Below are 20,361 nucleotides of genomic sequence, written 5' to 3'. Positions count from 1 at the left end.
CGTAGTTGCCAGAGTACAGACACAGAATATGCTGGTAAGTAATTTGTGTATTTATATGGGTTGTTTAAGTATTGTTTACAATGTTTGCATAATGGCTTAAATAAAAAAGGGGAAAAAAGATGGTAGACTTGGCTGCCTAAGAAGCTGTGAATTGAAACTAACATGCCGCTAATAAAATTGACGGCGCCTAGAACACTTGGGGCCAGATTTACTAAATGGAGCGAGTTAGCATGAGAGAGCAATTCCAAAAAAAAACATCGATAGGAGTGGTAATATCTGGAGGTTATTTACTAAAAAGCGCAAATTAATATAAAAAACAAGTGCAACAGCTGATTTCCATAATGACCAATACAATCTACTAAGAGCAACGCAAATTATTTCAGGGTCATAAAAATACACAGAGCTGATATTGAGTTCAGCACCATGGACATCGCAGCAGAAAATTCAGGGTGTGAAATCTCAGCTAAAGAAGCCATAGTACACTGAAAAGGAGTGGGTAACAAAAAATGAAGGATTACAAGAAATTTTTAAATATTTGGTATTGTGTGACTCATAGTGACTCCTATTTTATTTACTTCAGCAAATAAATAATAAAATGGCTTGGCAAACAATATCTTTAAATAATATGTTCCTCTGGTATTCCAAACAAACTGTTAAAACAATCCTCTGCATTGTATCACGTGTTCTCTGCTCTCTGTAGGTACGTTTACATGCAACCAGTTGCACAGTGTATTGAAGTCTTCATGTAAACACCTTAATCAATACGATTGAGGATGATCAGATGCACATTTGAATCTTATTGAAGGGGTATTATTAAGGTAAGGTTAATGGAGTCACGCGCAGTACATGCTGTACTAAATTCTGCAGCGTCTATGTGTACTTTTAAAACATTAGGCTACTTAAAGTAGTAAAATAGCGCTGTGCCTTTTGAAAAGTGTGTTTTCATTACCTTTATCTGAAAACTTCTTAAGAACAACTTTCTCCAACTTAGTTTTGACTTTTATCCAGAAATAAAGCGTGACCTTGACGAGAGATGCTGTCCGCAGCGTAGCGTTGCAAAGTCCTCTGCTTTTTTTCAAGTTTAGATTTGGGATACTGTTTAAACCATGGGTCTTCAACCGGGGGTCCCCGGACCCCCTGGAATTGCTGGGGGTCCGTCAAATGATGTTTAATCACAAACATTTTTAAACTGTGACAAAACTATCGCTCTCATATAAAAATTAATGAAACGCACGCTGTGATGGTGCTTTGTGCAAGATTCATAGTCGGGTTAAATTCCGCCTCTCAAAAAGTTGCCCCAAATGTGTCTGTTTTACACATTTAGTATCAGGGGGTCCCTGCTCCATGCCTCTCTTATCTAAGGGGTCCCCACCCCGTAAAACGTTGAAGACCCCTGGTTTAAACTGTTTCCAACAGTTGTTTTTTTCTGCGGGTTAAATGATTTTGTTGCTTAGTTATTGGTATTTGGGCTGTGAATACACTCTAAAAACAAACGGTGCTATATAGCACCAAAAGTGGTTCTTTGCTCGTAATCATAGAAGAACCGTTTTTAGTGCCATATGTGACCTGATCCAACAAAATGAGTCACAGTGACCCAAATTTCAAAATTGAGATTTTGGTATCAATGAAAAGAGGAGACCATAAGCTTTCAAATGATATCCTAGTCAAATTGAATTAAGGTTGTCTGTCATCTTTTTCCAACTGAAAACCTGAGAAAAACGCCTTTAAAGTTTTTTGCCCGTTTTTTGTAGATATCTTTCAAAATCCATTGCATTTTTAAAGGGATAAACTATTTATTTTACAGCTTAATTTGACCAAAGACATTAATATAAATGCCATTACAGTAAACCAGGAAACTAGCTTATAAATCAAACAGAATGATGTTTATTGAAAATGTGAAGTAACAGAAAGGTTTCTGTGATGGTTGGGGTTTGAGTTAGGGGGAGGGAATAGCAAGCAAGCAAGCAAGCAACTTTCATTTATAAATGAGTTTTTAAATAAGACTTAAAAGTTGTAACTGATGGAGCTGACCTCACATGGAATGGGAGACTATTCCAGAGTTTTGGACCTACCACGGAAAAAGCACGATCTCCTTTTGTTTTAAAATTACAACGAGGTACCTTTAAAAGTAGTTGATCAGAAGACCTGAGAGTTCTAAAAGGAGAGTAGGGAACTATAAGGTCACTAATATACCGGGGGGCAAGCCCTGACAATGCCTTGTAAACAAACAAGAGAATTTTAAAATCAATCCTAAATTTGACCGGAAGCCAATGTAGATATTGAAGTACAGGACTAATATGGTCTCTCTTTCTCACCCCCGTTAAAAGCCTTGCCGCTGCATTCTGCACTAACTGTAAGCGGCCAAGCAGAGTGTGGGGTAGACCGATATATAGCGAATTACAGTAGTCAAGCTTAGATGCCATAAAAGAGTGAACTACAATTTCTAGGTCCTACCGGGTAAAAAATGCTTTACTTTAGCAATTGATCGCAGGTTAAAATAGAACATTACGTCTATGGAATGTCCCCACAAAACAATGTGCGTGTGTGTGTGTGTGCGCGTTCGCGTGTGAGAGAAATTGAGAGGCAGAGAGACAAGCAAAAAGAAAACAATAATGCTTGCCTATGTTATCATATCTTTGTGTAGGTTAGTTGACAATAACAGTGTAAACAATTCAAAAAGGAGTTAAATAGGAGAGGAGAGTGCTGTGAGTATGACAGGAGGATGGCTGGACCAATCGCGTGCCCCGGGGTTTCCCATTGACAAATGATCAGCCTTTATGAAGATTTCTGATTGGCTCTAAAACAACGTGTAACACCATATTTGGGGAGAGAGTAACGTTTCAGGGGACCCCCCGAAATGCTCGGAGGTGACGAGAGGATTTGAGAGAAGCAATGTTCATTTCCAGCGAATTTAGTAAAACTGTTTCAACTTTAATAGTCATTTAAACACCTTTACTCAATTATTTGGACTACGAAACTTTGGGAGATTATTTTTTAATGTCTGTTCTTTGATATTAGCTAAAAATATTTTTTTGATAATTTCATTGTTTTTCCACATTATCGGCTCATATCTTAAAATGGAACGTTGCGACTTCCGACTCATTTCGCCAGAGCGGGTCACATATAGCACCGGTGAAGCACCAGTGAAGCACCTGTGTAGAACCATATAGTGCTATGTAGAACCATATTTGGTGCTATAGTGGTTCTATATGGCCCCTATATGGTTCTACACAGGTGCTTCACTGGTGCAGTAAAGTAACAAAAGGTTAATAAATGTTTAAGCAAGAAAGAATCTGCGTGTAATAAACGCCACTGACTGCTCCTGTCATAGCGGCTCCATGCAAATTGTAAAATGCATCGGAGGCCATAATAACCCCGAACCCATTCACACTTTGATTTCTTTATTATTAAATTATTCAATATATTAGTATATCTGATTATGAGTTATCTTAAATGTATTCGCCTAAATGTAAAAGGTATAAACCATCTTGTTTTTTTTACAAAGAGAAATGTCATATTACATTTTTGCAAGAGTAAAAGAGAACATAAAATTGCATAGAAGTGTTGGCCAAGCCTTTTTCATCTTATGAAACAGTAACATCAAGTCTAACAGTAGGGGGTAGCAATTCTTATTCACAAAAATCTTTTCTTTAAATTTGAAAAATCAGTTAAGATGTCAGCGAACAGACCAGAAACACACAGGTAAGTGATATGAATATAACAGGTTTATGGATAAACAGGCAAGGTTAAGCAGTGTTGGTAATGTCCAGGGTAAGTTGGCTACAATATAGGAAATGTCCAGGTTAGCAACAGAGTATATAACCAGTCTTTTGTATTCCAGTAGATCCAGTGATGACGAAGAGCTGTGGAGGAGAACAACCGTGTAAAACTGTGTAAACAAGAGGACAACAGGTAAGTAATACAACATCGAAGGTTCGGTGACATGGGGAAGTTGAGACCAGACCGTGAGTTATGCCCTACTACAGTGGCAGGGTCGACCATGGCCTCTGGGGGCAGGTCTGTTAGGGTGATAAAATCTTCTAGGGGAACGGGATCCAAAATGTTGTTTTGGTTGACCCAGGACCTTTCCTCTGGGCCATACCCTTCCCAATCCACCAGGTACTCCAGACTCTGCTGTTGGGAGTTCAAGATTGGATTGATTTTGCCTTGATGACATCTGGAGGAGGTGGTGGTTCGTCTGGTTCTGTGGGGGAAGCAGACACAGGTTTGAGTAGTGATATGTGGAAGGAGGCGTGAATATGGTACCGTGCCAGAAGCTGAACGACGGAAAGGTAACCTCATTGATCTGCCTCTTAATGCTATATCACCCGGATGGTATACTGGTTGCATAATTTAATCCATGACAGAAAAAGTCAATAAGCATAAAATTGGGAAGGTTGGTGGTGTTGGCAATGTCCCATAATGTTTGAAGGTGGTCCTTGAGGGACCGATTACCTTGGCTAGGGCAACTGCTGGATCCATAATGGTCAGTTGTTCTGTTACGGTGAGTGTAGGCAGGCAGAGGATCCAAGTGCAGCATTTATTTACAAACATAAAACATTTAAACAAAACAGGGAAATAATCCAAGAAAAGTAAACAAAAAATCGAAGACATGAACCAACCATTTATCAAAAAGAGGGAAAGCAGGAAGACTAAAACAGGGCAGACACAGACAGGACTTGTAACAACATCCACAGTAACTTCACTAGTATGTCCCAGTACTTATCAGTGGTACATACTTGGTAGTTATTATGTAACTCTAGATAAGTACAGTAATAATACCATTAAATTACCATGTATATACTCAAAAGTAAGTACCACACATTTGTCTGTAAGTACAACATATTGTAGCAGAGGCAAAAACACTTAAAGATGATTTCAATACTTCGTCTGCTACTTACATTCTGCTAATTCCTGTTAATCCCTTTATTTGCAGGATGGGACAGTGACATGTCTTCTGTTTTACTCCTGGCCTGCCTTCTGCCTCCTTCAGCTGGTGGTAGGAACAAATCCACCAGGATAAGTATCAAAGAGGCAGTGGACTATATTGTGCAGCTCCACAAGGTTGGGTTGGACACATTTGTGAACTGTTTTGGATGATGTGTTGGATTACATGCTTTACCCAGTGATTTTTTCTTTTTTTCTTATTTTTTTTCTTATAGTCTAACTGAACACATTGAGATGACTAAAGGCCTTCAACCACATCTCCTTGTGGTTGGCTCAGCGAAAAATGTCATCCATGAATTTTACATTGTTTTGGACTGCTGATTTTGATTGTTTTGGATTACTGCTTTTGATGAACTTTTTAAAGCCTACTTTGTCTTTAGTGTGTCATATACCCACTGCTTAAATGCAATGTAAACATTCATCCAGACAACAGTCTACAAGATAGATGTTGTTACAGTTTGTAAAACCCCTAGAGTTAAGTACCGACAAGCTGAACTTTTGAATTAGTTTCATCACAGTAACTTCATGGATAAGACATTATGAAACCTACTGGTTTGCACTAAAATTGAAAAGGATATACCAATCTTTAGTCAAACTGCTGAAATTGTTCTAATAGATGACCAAAACGTTTTGGTGACTAAGGACTGGCAGACTGCAGAGGCTCAAATGGGGAATGTCCTGAAGGGCTATCGGCACCATTGACAGATCCCAAGGAGGAATAGAGGGGGGCCGTGAGGGATTTAACCGTTGCGCACCCCTTAAAAACCAGGTTGACCTACCGTTTATCGGGGTATGGTGAGCGGATATTGCAGCAATATCTACTTTAATGGTGGAGATACAAAAAGCACAACACTCTGGGGTTTTCTCATTAAGAAGAACACGAAATGACGAACAGGTTCCACTTTAGCATATAAGCGTAGACAGTGCTATGTTTTCGTAGACAGTGCTTGCAATACAGCAATAGTGTTAGATACTGCTTGCAGTAAATCACCAAGAACCTCCACGCCCCATCCAGAGACTACACATGGAGGTTCCACAGGTCGGGATGCGGGTGCCATAATGTGTCCCCTCCTTGAGAAAGAAGGTCCTTCGCCAGGATCATGAGTTCCGGGAACCAGTTCTTGGTGGTCTAATAAGGAGCAACCAGTAAAATGCGCTTCCTGTCCTTCCTGACTTTGCAGTGTGTCTGTGTGAGAAGGCTCATTGGGAAAAAATGTATATTTGCGCAGACCCCGTGGCCTGCTGCGTGCCAGTGCATCCACGCCGAGTGAACCGTCGGTTGTCTCTGCTGAGGCAAACAGATTGATCTAAGCCCTGCCGAAATGACTCCAAATCAGCTGAACCAACTGGGGGTTGAGTCGACATTTGCTGGGGCGCACTGCTCATAAAAGTGCATTGGCCACTACATTGAGATGGGTCTGTCTGCGGACTGCAAGAGAGGGGTGTATATTTAGAGATAGAGATAAGGTGGCTGATGGCTCTTAAATCCTGAGGACCCTGTCCCGGGTCCAAAATTTTGTATTTTGACTTAATATAAAATATTCTTTTAATCTTTAAAGGTCCGTCATGGACCCCAGTAACACATATGAGATACTGTTTGAAAGCTTAGAGTCTCTACTTTCTGCAGATATGCATCACTTTGACATATCTTTTACTGTAAGAAAGTTATTTACACTTAATTTACAATATCACCCCCCCCATATTTTTTATTTCATTTAACTCTTTCCCTGCCATTGACAACTTTTCTCGTCAATCTGCAATACCGCTATTATCCACCAGGTGGCAACTTATAGAAAACGGAAGTATTGCCCTAGGGCAAACAGCTGTATGTCCGTGTATGTTTTAAAAATCGCTCTGCATCTGATCTCTATCAAAAGTCCTTCACAAAAATGGAATTATCTCAGCTTTTTGCTCAAAATTTTGTGTTTTTGATTAAACTTACACATATTTGAGAGGCGATAAAAAACAGAACACATGAAGGTAGGATGAAACTGATTTTTTTGTTTGAAAGCAGAGGGTCTGTTCTTTTATTTCATATATTGTATGTTTATATATTTAAAAGGGAGCATTTTCTGGAAGGCATTACATTTTTGTGAAAATCATGAAAAATGCTGGCGGGGAAAGAGTTAATTCACATATTTCATATTTTTCAAGTATGACAAATATGGTCAAGTCTTATATCAAATGAAAGCTCTCATTCTCAGGAATAAGACTACAGTGTTATTTTTGATCTATTGAATGAATAATAAGGTATAAAATGGTATTTTGTAAATTCATGTGAAACTTGAGCATGAGCTGCCTCAGATAGCACAGATAGCCACAAATGCTACACCATCTTTTATCTTAGGTCCTACTCTAAGAAATTAGTCCATTCACAGCATTTTCTTTGGTTGTGTGCATATATAATCCCTTGCTATTTATTATATGTGCAAAACAAAAAATTAATATTTATATGAAAAATTTATTTTTACACCCTTCAGTAAAATGAGAATAACTTTTGAATGCGACATGCTAAAGAGATCATTCTTTTTTGGGTGTTTACTGTCTGCAGCTGCTAACAACCAGAACTGTCTGCAGTCTGCTAGAGCACACAGAACCAGAGTTATACACTATCAAAGACAGTATTTACAACATAAAAAAAGAAAATTTGGTGTTTCATCATATGAAAAACAACATAAATAACAATATTTGTCACAAACAGCAGCTTTTTATGTAACTTCAAAGGGTTTTCTTTAAAATTATATAAAGATATTGCATTTATTCCACTGTATGTGCTTATGGGGACACTTCAAATGTTTTTAGGCAGAAATTGTATACAAAAAGGGTATTATTCCTCCCATCAGTTGGAGTAAAATAACTTTAGCATAGATTAAAATAGAGAAAAAAATATTTTTCCTCTGTAAGCTGACAATTGCTGGAATCAAACAAAACTGTCTGCAGGTAGCTGAGGCACCCAGGGCCAGAGTTATACACTTTCAAATAAAAACTTTAGAAAACAAAACATCAAAAAGCGCCTATTTATTTTTGTGTTTATTAGAGGACTGACATCACATACAACCATGTTTAGCACTTTCAACAGTGTTTTATGTAATTTCAAAGGGTTTCCTGTAAAATGATACCAAACTTTTGTATGTAAACCTCTGCATGTGGGTATGGGAAGCTTTTTGAAATTGGGTAGGCCAAATCCAGGCGAAAATCCCCAAAATAGCTTCAGGGTGGAAGAAGTTAAGATGCTCACCCAAGCGCCTTTATGTTTGTTCGTACCAATTTTAATGGACTGGATGCCGACTGACAAACACCCTCTTCCCGAGAAATGGGATCTTGGGATCAGCTCCTGATGATTCTGATAAACCTGTGTCTTAATTTATTGCAGGGTAATCTTGCTGAAATGATATTTTTATAAACCTTTACAATGTGACCAGATGTTACCTTTTGTGAATAGTTATTTTCATAAACCTTTACAATATGACCAGATGTTACCTGTTGTGAATAGTTATTTTTATAAACCTTTACAATGTCACCAGATGTTATCTGTCAACAATTTCTTATAAAACCACGTGAGCTCTGTAGATTCCCCTTGAAACTTAAAAAGAATTAAGTCTTTGCAAGTTTGCAAATTAAATTCATCTTGGTTTAATACATATGAAAATTAAATGGTGAAATATTAAACTGGCTGAGGTGCACATTTACTTTTAAAAAGACGAAATCACCCTCACTGTGTAACAGTTCACGGCCCACTATTTAAATCTTGGTATGCCTCAGTACTTTAATAATTTCCGGTTGGTAAATATGTCCATATATGCCGTATATGTCCATATACCCACGTTAACAATGACGATGGATGGGACAATATAAGACCATCCGAGCTTCTAATGAAGCTTTCTCTGTGCCCTCAATTTAAAACATTTACGGGATTGACGTTTTTTGTCATTTCGCTAAAGTTAAAATAAAGCTATAAACAATCTTCTAACTACTAAACTAGCTATCGGATGTGCTGTGTGAGTTTAGCGCAAGTCGTCTTGACATCTCTCGTGGTTCTGTGTGATTTGTACAACTTTAAGTTACGCCCCCTGCTATAAGTTACGCCCCTTTGTGTTACACCTCTCTCTTGCAGTCTGCAGATAGACACTATTGACTACATTGGGCGATCCTGGAATGTGAATTGCACGAAGAGACCTCAGATTCTTCTGACTCCAGAGGAGGAGATGACAGGCAAGATGCGACAGGTGATGAAAGCGTAACCCCCTTGACGATTGATATACACAACAGTCGCAATGTTGTATGACTGATACATCCTTTCTTCGAGCTCGTGAATAAGGCGAATTGAAGTGAGTAGCCGAGGCGGATCATGCGTAAAAGCCAATGTGACGAGCTGGGAAGCTGTTGCCGGGAACCTAGGGACCAAGCAAGGGGAATTAACAGCACTACCAATGTACCCGCGGTGGGGCAGCCAAGTGGAGCAAAGGTGATCGCCGGTGTGCGCTCTGTGGCTACACAAATAAAGGCGTTGTGTGGTGCAACACTCACCTGGCTCCGCTGATAGGTGGCAGGGTCGTCGGGACTGCGTCGCCCAAAAGGCCGGTTTGATCGGAGGATTCAGGAGACGATACTGATAGACCTCAAGACACATCCACAGATTCCTGGACCACTAGTGTGGACATCACACAACCAACAGCCTGCACCGTGACCTTGGTCGCATGGAGCATCAGATCAGTAGCCGCACAAAGGTCTGAAAAGACAGCTGAGCTGTGACCTCCCTCGTGCAGATCCATCAGAGCCTTAGCCTGATGTACCTGCAGCAACGCCATGGCATGAAGTGCAGAGGGCGCCTCCCCAATATGCAGTCGTTTGTTAGTGCGGACGACTGCTTACGAGCCCCCAAGGGAAGGGCTATCCATCCAGGTGGCCAGGGTAGCTGGACACAGCTGTGTACAATCGACCACTCCACTGTTAGGACTTGCCAAACCCTTTCGCACCATGATCGAGAGAGGTAAAGAGTGATGGCTGAAAGGGTCAGTCGCAATAAGACAATGGGGTTCTCAATGACTGGGTTAGCTCGTCATGCACCTCAGGGAAGAAACGGGAGGTGAGGGTCGAGTTGCTCGGGAATCTCGTCGTCAAGGCGGGACGGTTAGAGTGGTGGAGGTTTAGTCCACTCAAGCCCTACCGCCCCCCAAGAGAGCATGGCCGCCATCTTTGAGTCAACTACGGACAGTGCTAACTAGCCCGAATGTGAGAGTGAAGCTGCGCCGGCGTCAGAAATTGATGGCCCCCCTCTGATGCAGTGTCAGACATGGAGTCTTAAGACCATCAAATGCTGAGGGCATTGTAGAACACAAGTCCACTGTCTCCATTGGCACCTCTGCTGGCTGTGGATGGGGGTGAGGGTGCTGAGGGCATACAAACAGATGCAAATACCTGCATGCCAAGTTCATTAGTGTTTTAGTAATTTCTCAAAGTAGATTGGTCCCGCAAAGAGCATTCCCAATTCGTCTGTCACAACATGACGTCGTAGTCACCGACTGAAATGGAACTCAGAATCATTCATGGATGAATGTATATGTATATTTATTGACTACTCTACTAGGATTATATAAAATACAACTAACAGTAGACAAAACAAACATTTAATCATGAAGAGTGAGTGAGTGAGTGAGAGTGAGGCAGTTACATCTGAATGAAACACCAAGTCACTCCATCAACTAAGGGCACGCCTTAAAGTTGCTTTTGCGAGGCTAAGTAGTAGGGAAATATAATACTTGCTTTGTCTTTGTGCAAACCAAGAGTCCAGGTCCATTTGGAGAGTTGTTCAGAAATGAGTTGGTAGTTTTCTGATGCCCTGAAGATCCACAAAGTTAGTAAATCTATCTTTGCCATGCAAAGAACAAACAAAGGAGAGGCCTGGTTGGAGGCCTGTTGTTGGGGGGGTTCCTGGAAGAGCCGAATAGCTCACTTGTGGTAACGACAAGAGTTAGGAAGAGACGACAGGAAAAAGAGAAAGAGATGTCCAAGGTTAACCCTTTTTGAAACCTTCTGAAAGGTCACGCCCTATGAGGTCAAGCCTGACCAATGTCTTGTGTGTGGGTTGCAGTCTCCTTGATGTTGGTCACATCTCTTGGACGTTAATGAGTACATTGTGTGTCTGTAATATTTTAATCCAAGATATAGAACGTAAGCAAGGTAATAGGGAAATGAAAGAGAATCACATACATACTGAACACGATAGGTTTGAGGTAAATGAGGTTATGATTAAACTCCATGTATGAATAACAGCACATTCTAAATCAAACTTAACATCTCTACTTGTCATAGGTAATCTAGAATACTTATGGAAACCAATTATTCTTGAGAATATTTCAAAAGGCACAGGAGCTAACATTCAGCAAACATGCATACATGTATTTACAGAAAATGACAGTCTTTGATGTGGTTTCATCAAAGACGTTTCTCTAAGTCAACCACATGTCTCAAGTATCTGTTAGGGCCAGCTGTAACGTTTCACACCTTATCACCTTCCTTTCAAGCTTCAATAGGTGTCGTAAAGAGTCTCCAGGTTAAGCAGTTTATCAACAGGAGTCTACAAAAATGTGTAAGGGTATTTGCTTATAGTATTGTTAAGTTTTAGCACTGTCTTGTTTTTTACCTTGTCTCACATGCTGAAATCACATTTGTTCTCGTGCGTCCTCACGTTAGTTTCAGTTGTTTGTTTTTGAATATTGTTTGCCATGTCCAACTCCAAAAAGAGTATTTAACCAGCAGTAACAGCTCAGTCTCTAGGTGAAGCAGTTCATCAAAAGGAGTCTACAGAAACGTGTAAGTGTATTTCCTTATAGTCTCGTTTAGGTCTCGTTGCTAAGAAACTGTGTCTTGTTTACCTTTTCTAATGTACTGAAATCATGTTCTTGTGCGTCTTCTTCGCAATAGTTTCAGTTGTTTATTGTAGAATATTGTCGGCGTGTCCTGCTGAATTCAGTTACACAATTCAAGCAGTTATTTAAACAGTTAGTTCACAGTGGCGGCGGTCGCGGCAGCAGCATTATGAGCAGTCCTCCTTGTGTGAAGACCGAAGAGTGTAAAGACCAACGACTCTACCTGTGCGACTCCACTCAGCAGGAACACCAACAGGGCACTTGAGTATTGCACTTTTTGTTCTATATTTATCTATTGTAGCGATTCAGCGGGAGGAGGGGAATAACGTTATTTGAAACACTATGATCCTCCGACCGAAACACTACGGAACTTGTATAGTTAACTGTAATTAACTATACAATTTCATCAGATTTTACCTGGCGTAGCAGAATTAATAATAACAATTAATTAATATGTTCGTCCACCGAAGACATATATCCATAATCGTATATTAACATCTAAGAAATGTTAATTTCATGGCCTTAAAAACTAACCTTCTCACTGATATACAGTGCTACTCGCAGGGTGTAGCTGGATCAAAAGGCAGAAATAGTGACTTTAATTTCATGAGCAATGAACACAGAAACAATTCAATTGTGAAAATGCAAAACCGGTTTATTAACTATAAAACGAAGTACACATAACGACTGACTTAACATACACACATACAATAACATAAAACATAGATGAGAAAGAAAAGATTGAAAAAGCTAGAGAGAGAGTAAAAGATTGGCAATAGCACTATTGCTTAACATCTGCACAAACCATCGGAAAATCTCTAAGGAGCGCCTTAATTTTTATTAGGGGTACAGCTTAAACATCAGCGAGTAGAACAAGTTTATACTTGCATTTGGCTCTTTGTGATGCGGTGCGAAGTTTCTGATGCGCGCGGTGCGAGCAGGGAGAGAGAGAGAGAATCCAGGTGTGTTCGTAAGATGATAAAGTCCGTTAGGTGGTTCCGTATGGCGGATTGTTCCGCATAGATTGTCCGAACTCGAAGTGCAAAGTGCAAGCCAGGAAGACTGTCCCGAAAAGACAGGGCTCAGAGAAAAGATGATGAATCCGAGAGACTCTGGGTGAGTCTCAGCGAGTTTCCAAACTGCGCTGACGGGTTACCTGAGTAACTGAGCGACTGAGCAATGATGGGTTGGGCGATAGGCCATTTTGACCTTTCACGCGCCCAGCCCATTTTAGGTGAATGACCAATGTGCGAAGTGTTCGATCGTGCGGGGAAACAAGCCTTTGTTCTTTCAGACATCACATTTGCGTAATTGCATAATGATAAAAGTTTGCTTCCATAACTCTTCAAATCAATATTAAATTAAATTGATGCGGCTTATGGTAATATGATACATAGCAATGATTAGGAAATAAAAAGTAGATTAATTTGATACTAGACAAGACATGGGTTTAAGATCACGTTGAATAATAAGTTCATACCTAAGATGAACCATGCTACAGTGAACAAAATCTAACCAAAGTGTTAACATACAGTTACATCACATATACACGATCATGCAGTAAAGGGATATAAAATATATATACATTTAAACAGCTCATTGTGATCTTTAAATGTGGTTTCATCAGAGACATTTAGTCCGTGAACCCCCCCCTCCCATCCGCTGTGTCGCTGGCGATTGTCATTCGATCGGCTCTCAGGTTTCTCTGGTGGAATTCCTTTGAACCTCCTTTGAAGACTGCATTTGTTTTAATTGTTGCCCATTTTACAACCTTGATAGGTGATAGAGATCTGGGTAATTGTGTTATCAGGAGAAAGGGTTATCTAAAGTCTCTGACTACGAGCCATCTGTTACATATCCCCCCTTCATGGCCACCAGGGTCTTGAGAGACTTTGGTGGGCGATGGTTCAATAGGCGATGGTTGGACAGGTCATTTGGTCTGGATGGCAGGTGTATCTTAGTTTTCTGCAGCGCTTCGGTGTGCCTGCAGAGGGGTGATTTCAATGAGGTTGGGCTCTTGCTCGGCTTGTGTGTCTTGCTTCCCACGGTTCCGCTTGAAGGCTCGAGGGCAGCTGTGCAATTGTTCACTGTCTCCTGCATCCCGCTGACTCTTCAGTACAGGATGAAAGCGAGGCCAAGGGTAAGGGTGGATCCTACTCCTGTGGAGAGGCACAGTACCGTGTCAGCGGCGGTCCAGGCTCGGACAACAGGGAAGCTGTGCATAGCTGGCATCCGAGCAAGTGCCTGGAGGGCAGTGTCGATGGGCGTGACATCAATTAGTTGGGTCCCCCCTTCTGCAATCCTCATCTCCAGTTCAGGGTCTAAAGTGAAGTTATGGTCCCTGAAAAAAGTTGAAATTTCCAGTTCGGTGTGGTACTCCTCACTGGGAAGGTGATAGAGTGCGAGTTCATCGATGTGAAGAATCGCATCTTTTGGAACTTGAATCCACATCGTCTGGTTTGGTAGACTGATGCGGGTGGCTGTGTCGTGTTGGTCGTAGGTCAAAGTGGCCGTGCTGGCTGGGGTGTTGACCAGCCATCGGTCACCTACGATTTCAGCTTGGGTGTTACTGACCTCGGCTCATGGTTTAGCTGAGGCAGGACAACGAGAGTCAATCTTCATGGGCCGCAGCCCACAGATGCCGTCCGTGTTGTCCCGAAGGAAAGGTTTGCTGTGGCAGAGATAATGAATGTCCTTAGTAAGGCTGCACATGCGCAGGTTTGGTGCAAGGTACAGCTGTTCGTTGCTGTCATGGTAAGCCACAACAGTGGGGGTGCGTATTCTGATGTGGGTGTTTCCCTGCCAGAAGCCAACATTGACAATGTCTTTGAGTCTGTAGATGTTGTGTGACTCGATGATTGGCAGGTTAATCAGAAAAGCAAGTTCGCCTTGTTCAGGGGCTATGCTTAAAAGGCCATTTCACCGATAGGAACATTAATCTTTATGGAAAGTGAGTCATATTTGTAGTCAAAATGTAACATAAATGTAGAATTTTGTGCCTATTTGACCGAGAAAAGACAAAATGTGACTTTAGAGCACATTTGTATGAAAAACTACAACTCCCACTATGCACCACAATGCACAGCTCTGCAAGCCACTCCCATTAATCGGAACACGGCTCAGATATGCTATTGTGTACATAAATGCCACGTTAGTAAAACAAAGAAAATAGCCACCACTGTGTCTGACAGACACCAATCATGACTTACTTTTAAACGTGATGTTACATTGTGTTACACACAATAACACTCTGGTCTGGTGTGTAGCAAAGTCTTATTCAAACAGTAACGTGCGGTTTCAGATCCGCAGTACAAATGTCTTTTCAAGTAGTTAAAAAGAGTATGCATTTTAAATGTTTATTTAGTTTTACCAATTTTCTTTTTGTCTCGTGTTTACTGTAATTACATCTGTGTTATATCGGCCTCACTGCTCTCACAATATAGACATATAAAACCCCGCTCAGATATGCTATTGTGTATATAAATGCCACCTTAGTATAACAAAGAAAATAGAAACACTTACTTTAGTTAGACGTCCGTTTATCCTTGCATCCTCCACACAAACGCGTCCCCTGCACAATATCTCCACAGACGCGCTGCCTCAGCTCTTGGAGCTTGTGCTCGTAAGCCGAAACACGTCTTTTAAATAAGCACGCGCCCAGAAACATTAACAAAACAAACGTTCATATCCTTATCTGATCCAGAAATCTTACACCGAAAGCGCACAGCGCGAGTCTGTCCAAGCTCATATAATCCCCAGCACGTTTGCACGGAAGCCGAAACGCGTCTGTGAAATAAAAATGTCCAAACGCGCGCAAAGTTGCTCTCTTGCCTGAAAACCTTTACCAAACGAACGTCCATATCCTTATCTGATGCAGAAATGTTATAAAGAGGGCACACAGCGAGAGAACAGGCAAGCTTCTCTACGCAGCAGAGGCCGATGCTTGCTGTGTCTTCCACGGGCTCCTCTACCCAGCCGACGCCCAGGCTCCGGCTTCTCCTCAGGCTTCTGATCTGCCTCAGCTCTTTGCTGTATTGTGGCTCATAAAGGTGCAATGAACAGCAGATTAGAGCATCACGCTTGCAAAATCACCCTCTTCTATATCATATTGATTAACTTCCACTGTTATTGTAACATGAAGTCTGACTCGCTCCACAACTTCTGTTTAGCTTAGCTTAGCATAAAGATGGCGGCTGATCGTTTTTTTCCGTCTGTGTTCGTATATTTTCATAAGTCCCACCCACTGATCTGTAATTGGTCTGAAGTCTGAGTGGGTCCCACCCATAGCCCCCACCTTGGAAAAATGAGGAATGAGTGTCTGTAGTCTTTCACATACAGGATTTCCTTCTTTCAATGACGCAAAATGATGATTTTTACATCATTGAAAAAAGGAAGTGCCTCACTGAAATCAGTATTGCTCCTCTCTCAGGGGAAATTGAGGGAATGATGCACGACCATTCAAAAACATGACTGGGGTTCTAACGGTACAAAGCTTAATGCAAATGGGTGAAGTTTCCCTTTAATGGAATTGCGCTACCTAGGGAGTAGGCCAGATGCGCCTGCAGGGTGTTTGTTGGGCCTGCAGTGGCAGAGGATAAAATGGTCTGTACCAGGCTTAGGGGTACCAGGTAAGGTGGAATTCTACCCATTCTACCCATCCACCTGCAGTACTGAGAAAATCTGTTTCAAAGAGTTCACTGTTTGTTTCAGTGCGACACTGTGTGTGTTGAGAATTACGACAGTATCTTTTAAGGATTTGCCCATGGTTTGTGGTGATTTGCTCTGAGCTGTTAGTTGTTCTCTCAGTTGAGGTATTTCCTCCTGAATCTCATTCACATGTCGTCTCACCGTGGCTAGGCTGACTGCATTGACACTGGTAACTCCAATGTTGAACAAAGTTCCGACTGCTGCGGCGGCTCCGAGTAGGGCTCCCAGGAACCGCTTGGGACGCTTGGTTTGTCCGCCAAGATCTGCCTGTGTGACAGTCATCTTCTGAAGTTGGTACAGCATGTGTTTGATGTCGGCCTCTGCGTTGATCATAGCGTTCTGCGCCCATCGTTCTCCTGCCCAACTGGTTTCTGGTACTGATGCTGTGTAGTGTGCTCTGTAGACATCACGGGGTTGAGTCAGACATAGACTTTTTGGCTATGTGTTTTGCAGTTCGTGATCAGGAGTCCAGGTTGCTCTTTAAGGACGATGCCTGAGGCGGGACCCGGCGACATGATTTCAGGTTGCGACCATCCCCCCTGTAGGCTGATGTACAGAACAGTGATCCACAGCAGCATCCTGGTGACAGAGAGGGAGAGGGAGAAGGAACAATAGGTGAGCGCTACAGGTCCTTGTTTGGTCAGGACAGTTCTCTTTCTTTTCATTAGCGGCTGTTCCTTAGGTGGCAGAGTTCTAGTGATGAGGCAGTGTGGAGGGAGTTTGGCCTGGTTAGTGCTCATCCCCCCTTTACTGTCATGCCACAATGTTGAGTGTCTCTTGACTTGGTTCTGGTGGACCCATCTGAAAATTGGTTCCTTCTGACTCCTGCCCATCTTGATCTGGTATGCAATGGGGGAGAGTTTGTCCACAATCTCATGAGGTCCTGTCCAGTGTGGCAGAAATTTCTTTGACAGCTGACGGTGAGCTGTCTGAATTGGCTAGGCGAAACTGCAGTACCAGATCTTGGTCATTCGAAAAGCGAAGGTCGTTCCCAGATGAAGTTCATCCAGATACTGGTGAGTGGTGTGTGCTGTGGTCTGGGTGGTGTCATTGGGTGCTGGAAGGCATTCTACCAACTTTGTGAATTGGCAGATGACCGTGAGACAGTATTTGTTGCCCCTCGTTGACCTGGGTAATGGTCCAACCCAGTCTATCTGGAGGTCTGACCATGGGAAGTTGACACCTCTTTTTTGCAGTGGTGATCCGTGGTTTGGGTTAGCCGGTTGGAACTGGCAGCAAACCAGACATCCCTTGATGTATTCTGCTACATCCTGCTGCATTCCAGGCCAGTATGCCACCTGTTTCAGTGTTTCATACGTGGCTTTTCTGCCGTGGTGTCCGGCACATGCTGTGTCATGCACATACATCAGTAGGACCCCCCTCTGGCCCTGAGGAACCACAAGCGTAGGTGTAGTGCGGTCATCAGGGACATACCAGAGGATGTCGTGTTGTATACGCAGCAGGTGCTTGGTATCGTTGAGCTGTTTGAGGTTTGGAGCAGCAGACAGGTCAGAGTTTGTGATAGGGTAGGTGGAGGGGTCTGAGAGGTGGTTTAACATAGCTTGGATAGCGATGTTAGAGGCTTGTCGTTTCTGACGATCGGCATCATCCTGCATGGCATCTGCATCTTTTACATTTTGTTGAACTTGTGCCTCAAATCCTGGGTATGGCTCCTCTGGTGAAATGTCGTTTGTGCAGCTGACAGTTTCAAAGGCGGTTTCCTGATCTGTGTCAGGGCTGGCAGTGAATGTGCATACTGAGATGTGGTGTTCAGATATTTCCGTCCTGCACACCTGTTCTTTATCTTCCGGCATGACAGAGGTGATGGCGATAAGCTTGAATGGTGATGTAAGCACGGTGCTATCCGTACTGCCATCTGGTATCAGTGATGGTGGGATGGGACCTATGACTGGCACTGTGAGCTCAAAATCATGAAAGTTCTGGCTGATTAGCCATCCTAGCCGAAAGGCTCTAGGAATTCTGATGTCTGTAGCCGTGCAGTTGTTAAACAGGATGTATACTGCACGAGATGTCACTTCAACAAGGGGTGTGGCTTCTAATGAAAGTCCAAGTTCAATGCATTCAGTTGAAGGCTGGAAGAAACCCAATGTGTGGTTGAGGGTTTGGTCACGTCGTATGTTGAGACGAACAGTGACCCCTTTGGTGAAAGCAGGAATTACAGTCTCTTGTTCACTCACCATGGTGCAGACCTCTGGTATGGTCTGGCCTGATTGGAGGTTCTCACGCTTGATAGGGCCCCCAGGGGGTTGTGAGGTCAATGGGGCCCATATCACTTCATTGATTGTGTCGACATGGGCTTTGAGACGAACCAGGGTGTCTGCTCCAATGTAGACATCGTGTGGAGGGTCTTGGAGAACCAGGAAGTAGTGGGTTAAACACCGGCTGTTCCATTTCAGGTTCAGCGCACAGATGCCCTTGGCAATCACCATGGTTGACAGGTCAGAGTTCAATGGGAATCGGGTAAGCTTGGCAGCAAATGGAATATCGGGTGTCTTTTCGGTGAGTGCATTAAACAGTGTGAGACTGATAGCAAGTATGGTGTTTGTTGACATTGTGTCATTCAGCTGAATACCTGGTGTGACATGAGGGCCGTATGGCTCTGAATCTTTGGCTGGATGCAGAGTGCAGAGCAGTGAACTTTTGGAGTTTCGGTCTGAGACGGCATTCCCGCAGCTGGCTGGGGGGTCGTCCATGACCTGTGTGACCTGGCAGTTTACCTCAGATGATCTGGCTGATTGAAAGTAGGGATCGACCGATATGGATTTTTTGTGCCGATGCCGATCTTTTTCCATCAGCTTTTGACACAATGATAAAACCAAATGTTACAGCTCTTAATTTAAAAAAGGAACATTTATTGAACTATATTTAACAAATAGTAAAAACAGGTGAGGTAGAACAAGTAAGAAAATTCAGTGCTGCTTAAAATACATAATACAATAATAATTACACCATTGCACACAGTAGCAGCAACCAAGCAGCATAACAAGGGGAACACTTTACTTTATCCATGAAAGTAACCAACTATTTACAACCTATTTAATGCTTAGGTCTAAGTTCTAGTTCACTTAATCTCTTGTAGAGCAAATGTCTTTAATAAGAAGACAAGGAAAATGTAAACAGCAATACTGATCAAAAAACAACTTAAAAAGAATTCTCACACACCCTCTTGCCCTATAATAAATGCGAGGGATAGTTAGTTTGCCTCAGCTCGCTTAAAACGCATAAAACTGAATAAATACATGAGGATTTGTGTACGGACTTCGGTCAGATAGTAGAGCGCGTGCACGTGGGAGAGGTGCAGTGAGACATGGATGAGAGAGTGCATGTATCTTTGCGCTCCCAGTGAACAGAAATGTTGACAAAACTTACAAAAAACACTTCTCCGGTCACATAAAAGTAATGTGGGAACTGTTTGGAACTAAGTGCTTTGGGTCGAATTTCTTATTTTTTCCGCTGACGAAAATTCCGCGAAACTCCGCGTTAACAACCATAAACGTATTCAACCATGAACTGCGCTCTCCACAATGACGAGAAACTATCAGCAATGGATATTAATTTTTAGCCTTTTACTACTACATATATTTATGGAAATGAAAATTAAAAACCCAGCATGTCCAGCTATGATCAGCTGTTTGGCTTATGACCTGCGTTCGCTTGCGGCATTATGAGCACGCGTCGCGTCCAAACGTCAGACTGGTGGTCGCTGAATAAAACTCCTATAAATACCACGAAATCACGGAACAACGTCAGCATTATTTAATCCTATGACCAGTGTTCGTAACAGCTGCCGTATGCATACGGTTAGCCTAAAGGCTAT

General features: G+C 42.2%; 1 protein-coding gene across 4 annotated transcripts in view; it reads right to left on the bottom strand.

The window, feature by feature from the left end:
* kif6 (kinesin family member 6) overlaps window positions 1-20,361 on the bottom strand; it is a 283,602-nt gene that overhangs the window by 1,404 nt on the left and 261,837 nt on the right. For 2 of the 4 annotated variants that reach the window (XM_073869455.1, XM_055173254.2), the window contains one exon: window positions 3,708-4,204. The exons of 1 other annotated variant lie outside the window; for it this stretch is intronic. In XM_073869455.1, coding sequence (XP_073725556.1) covers window positions 4,146-4,204 — 59 coding nt within the window. In that variant the 3' untranslated portion in view covers window positions 3,708-4,145. Of the gene's footprint in view, window positions 1-3,707; window positions 4,205-20,361 lie in introns of those variants that run through there. One more of the 4 variants, XR_012370505.1, reaches the window with a different exon arrangement.

The sequence above is a fragment of the Misgurnus anguillicaudatus genome, chromosome 7 (assembly GCF_027580225.2).
Source record: "Misgurnus anguillicaudatus chromosome 7, ASM2758022v2, whole genome shotgun sequence".
NCBI lineage: Eukaryota > Metazoa > Chordata > Actinopteri > Cypriniformes > Cobitidae > Misgurnus > Misgurnus anguillicaudatus.
Note: the sequence above shows the minus strand (reverse complement) of the source record. Positions and strands in the feature narration are given on the sequence as shown.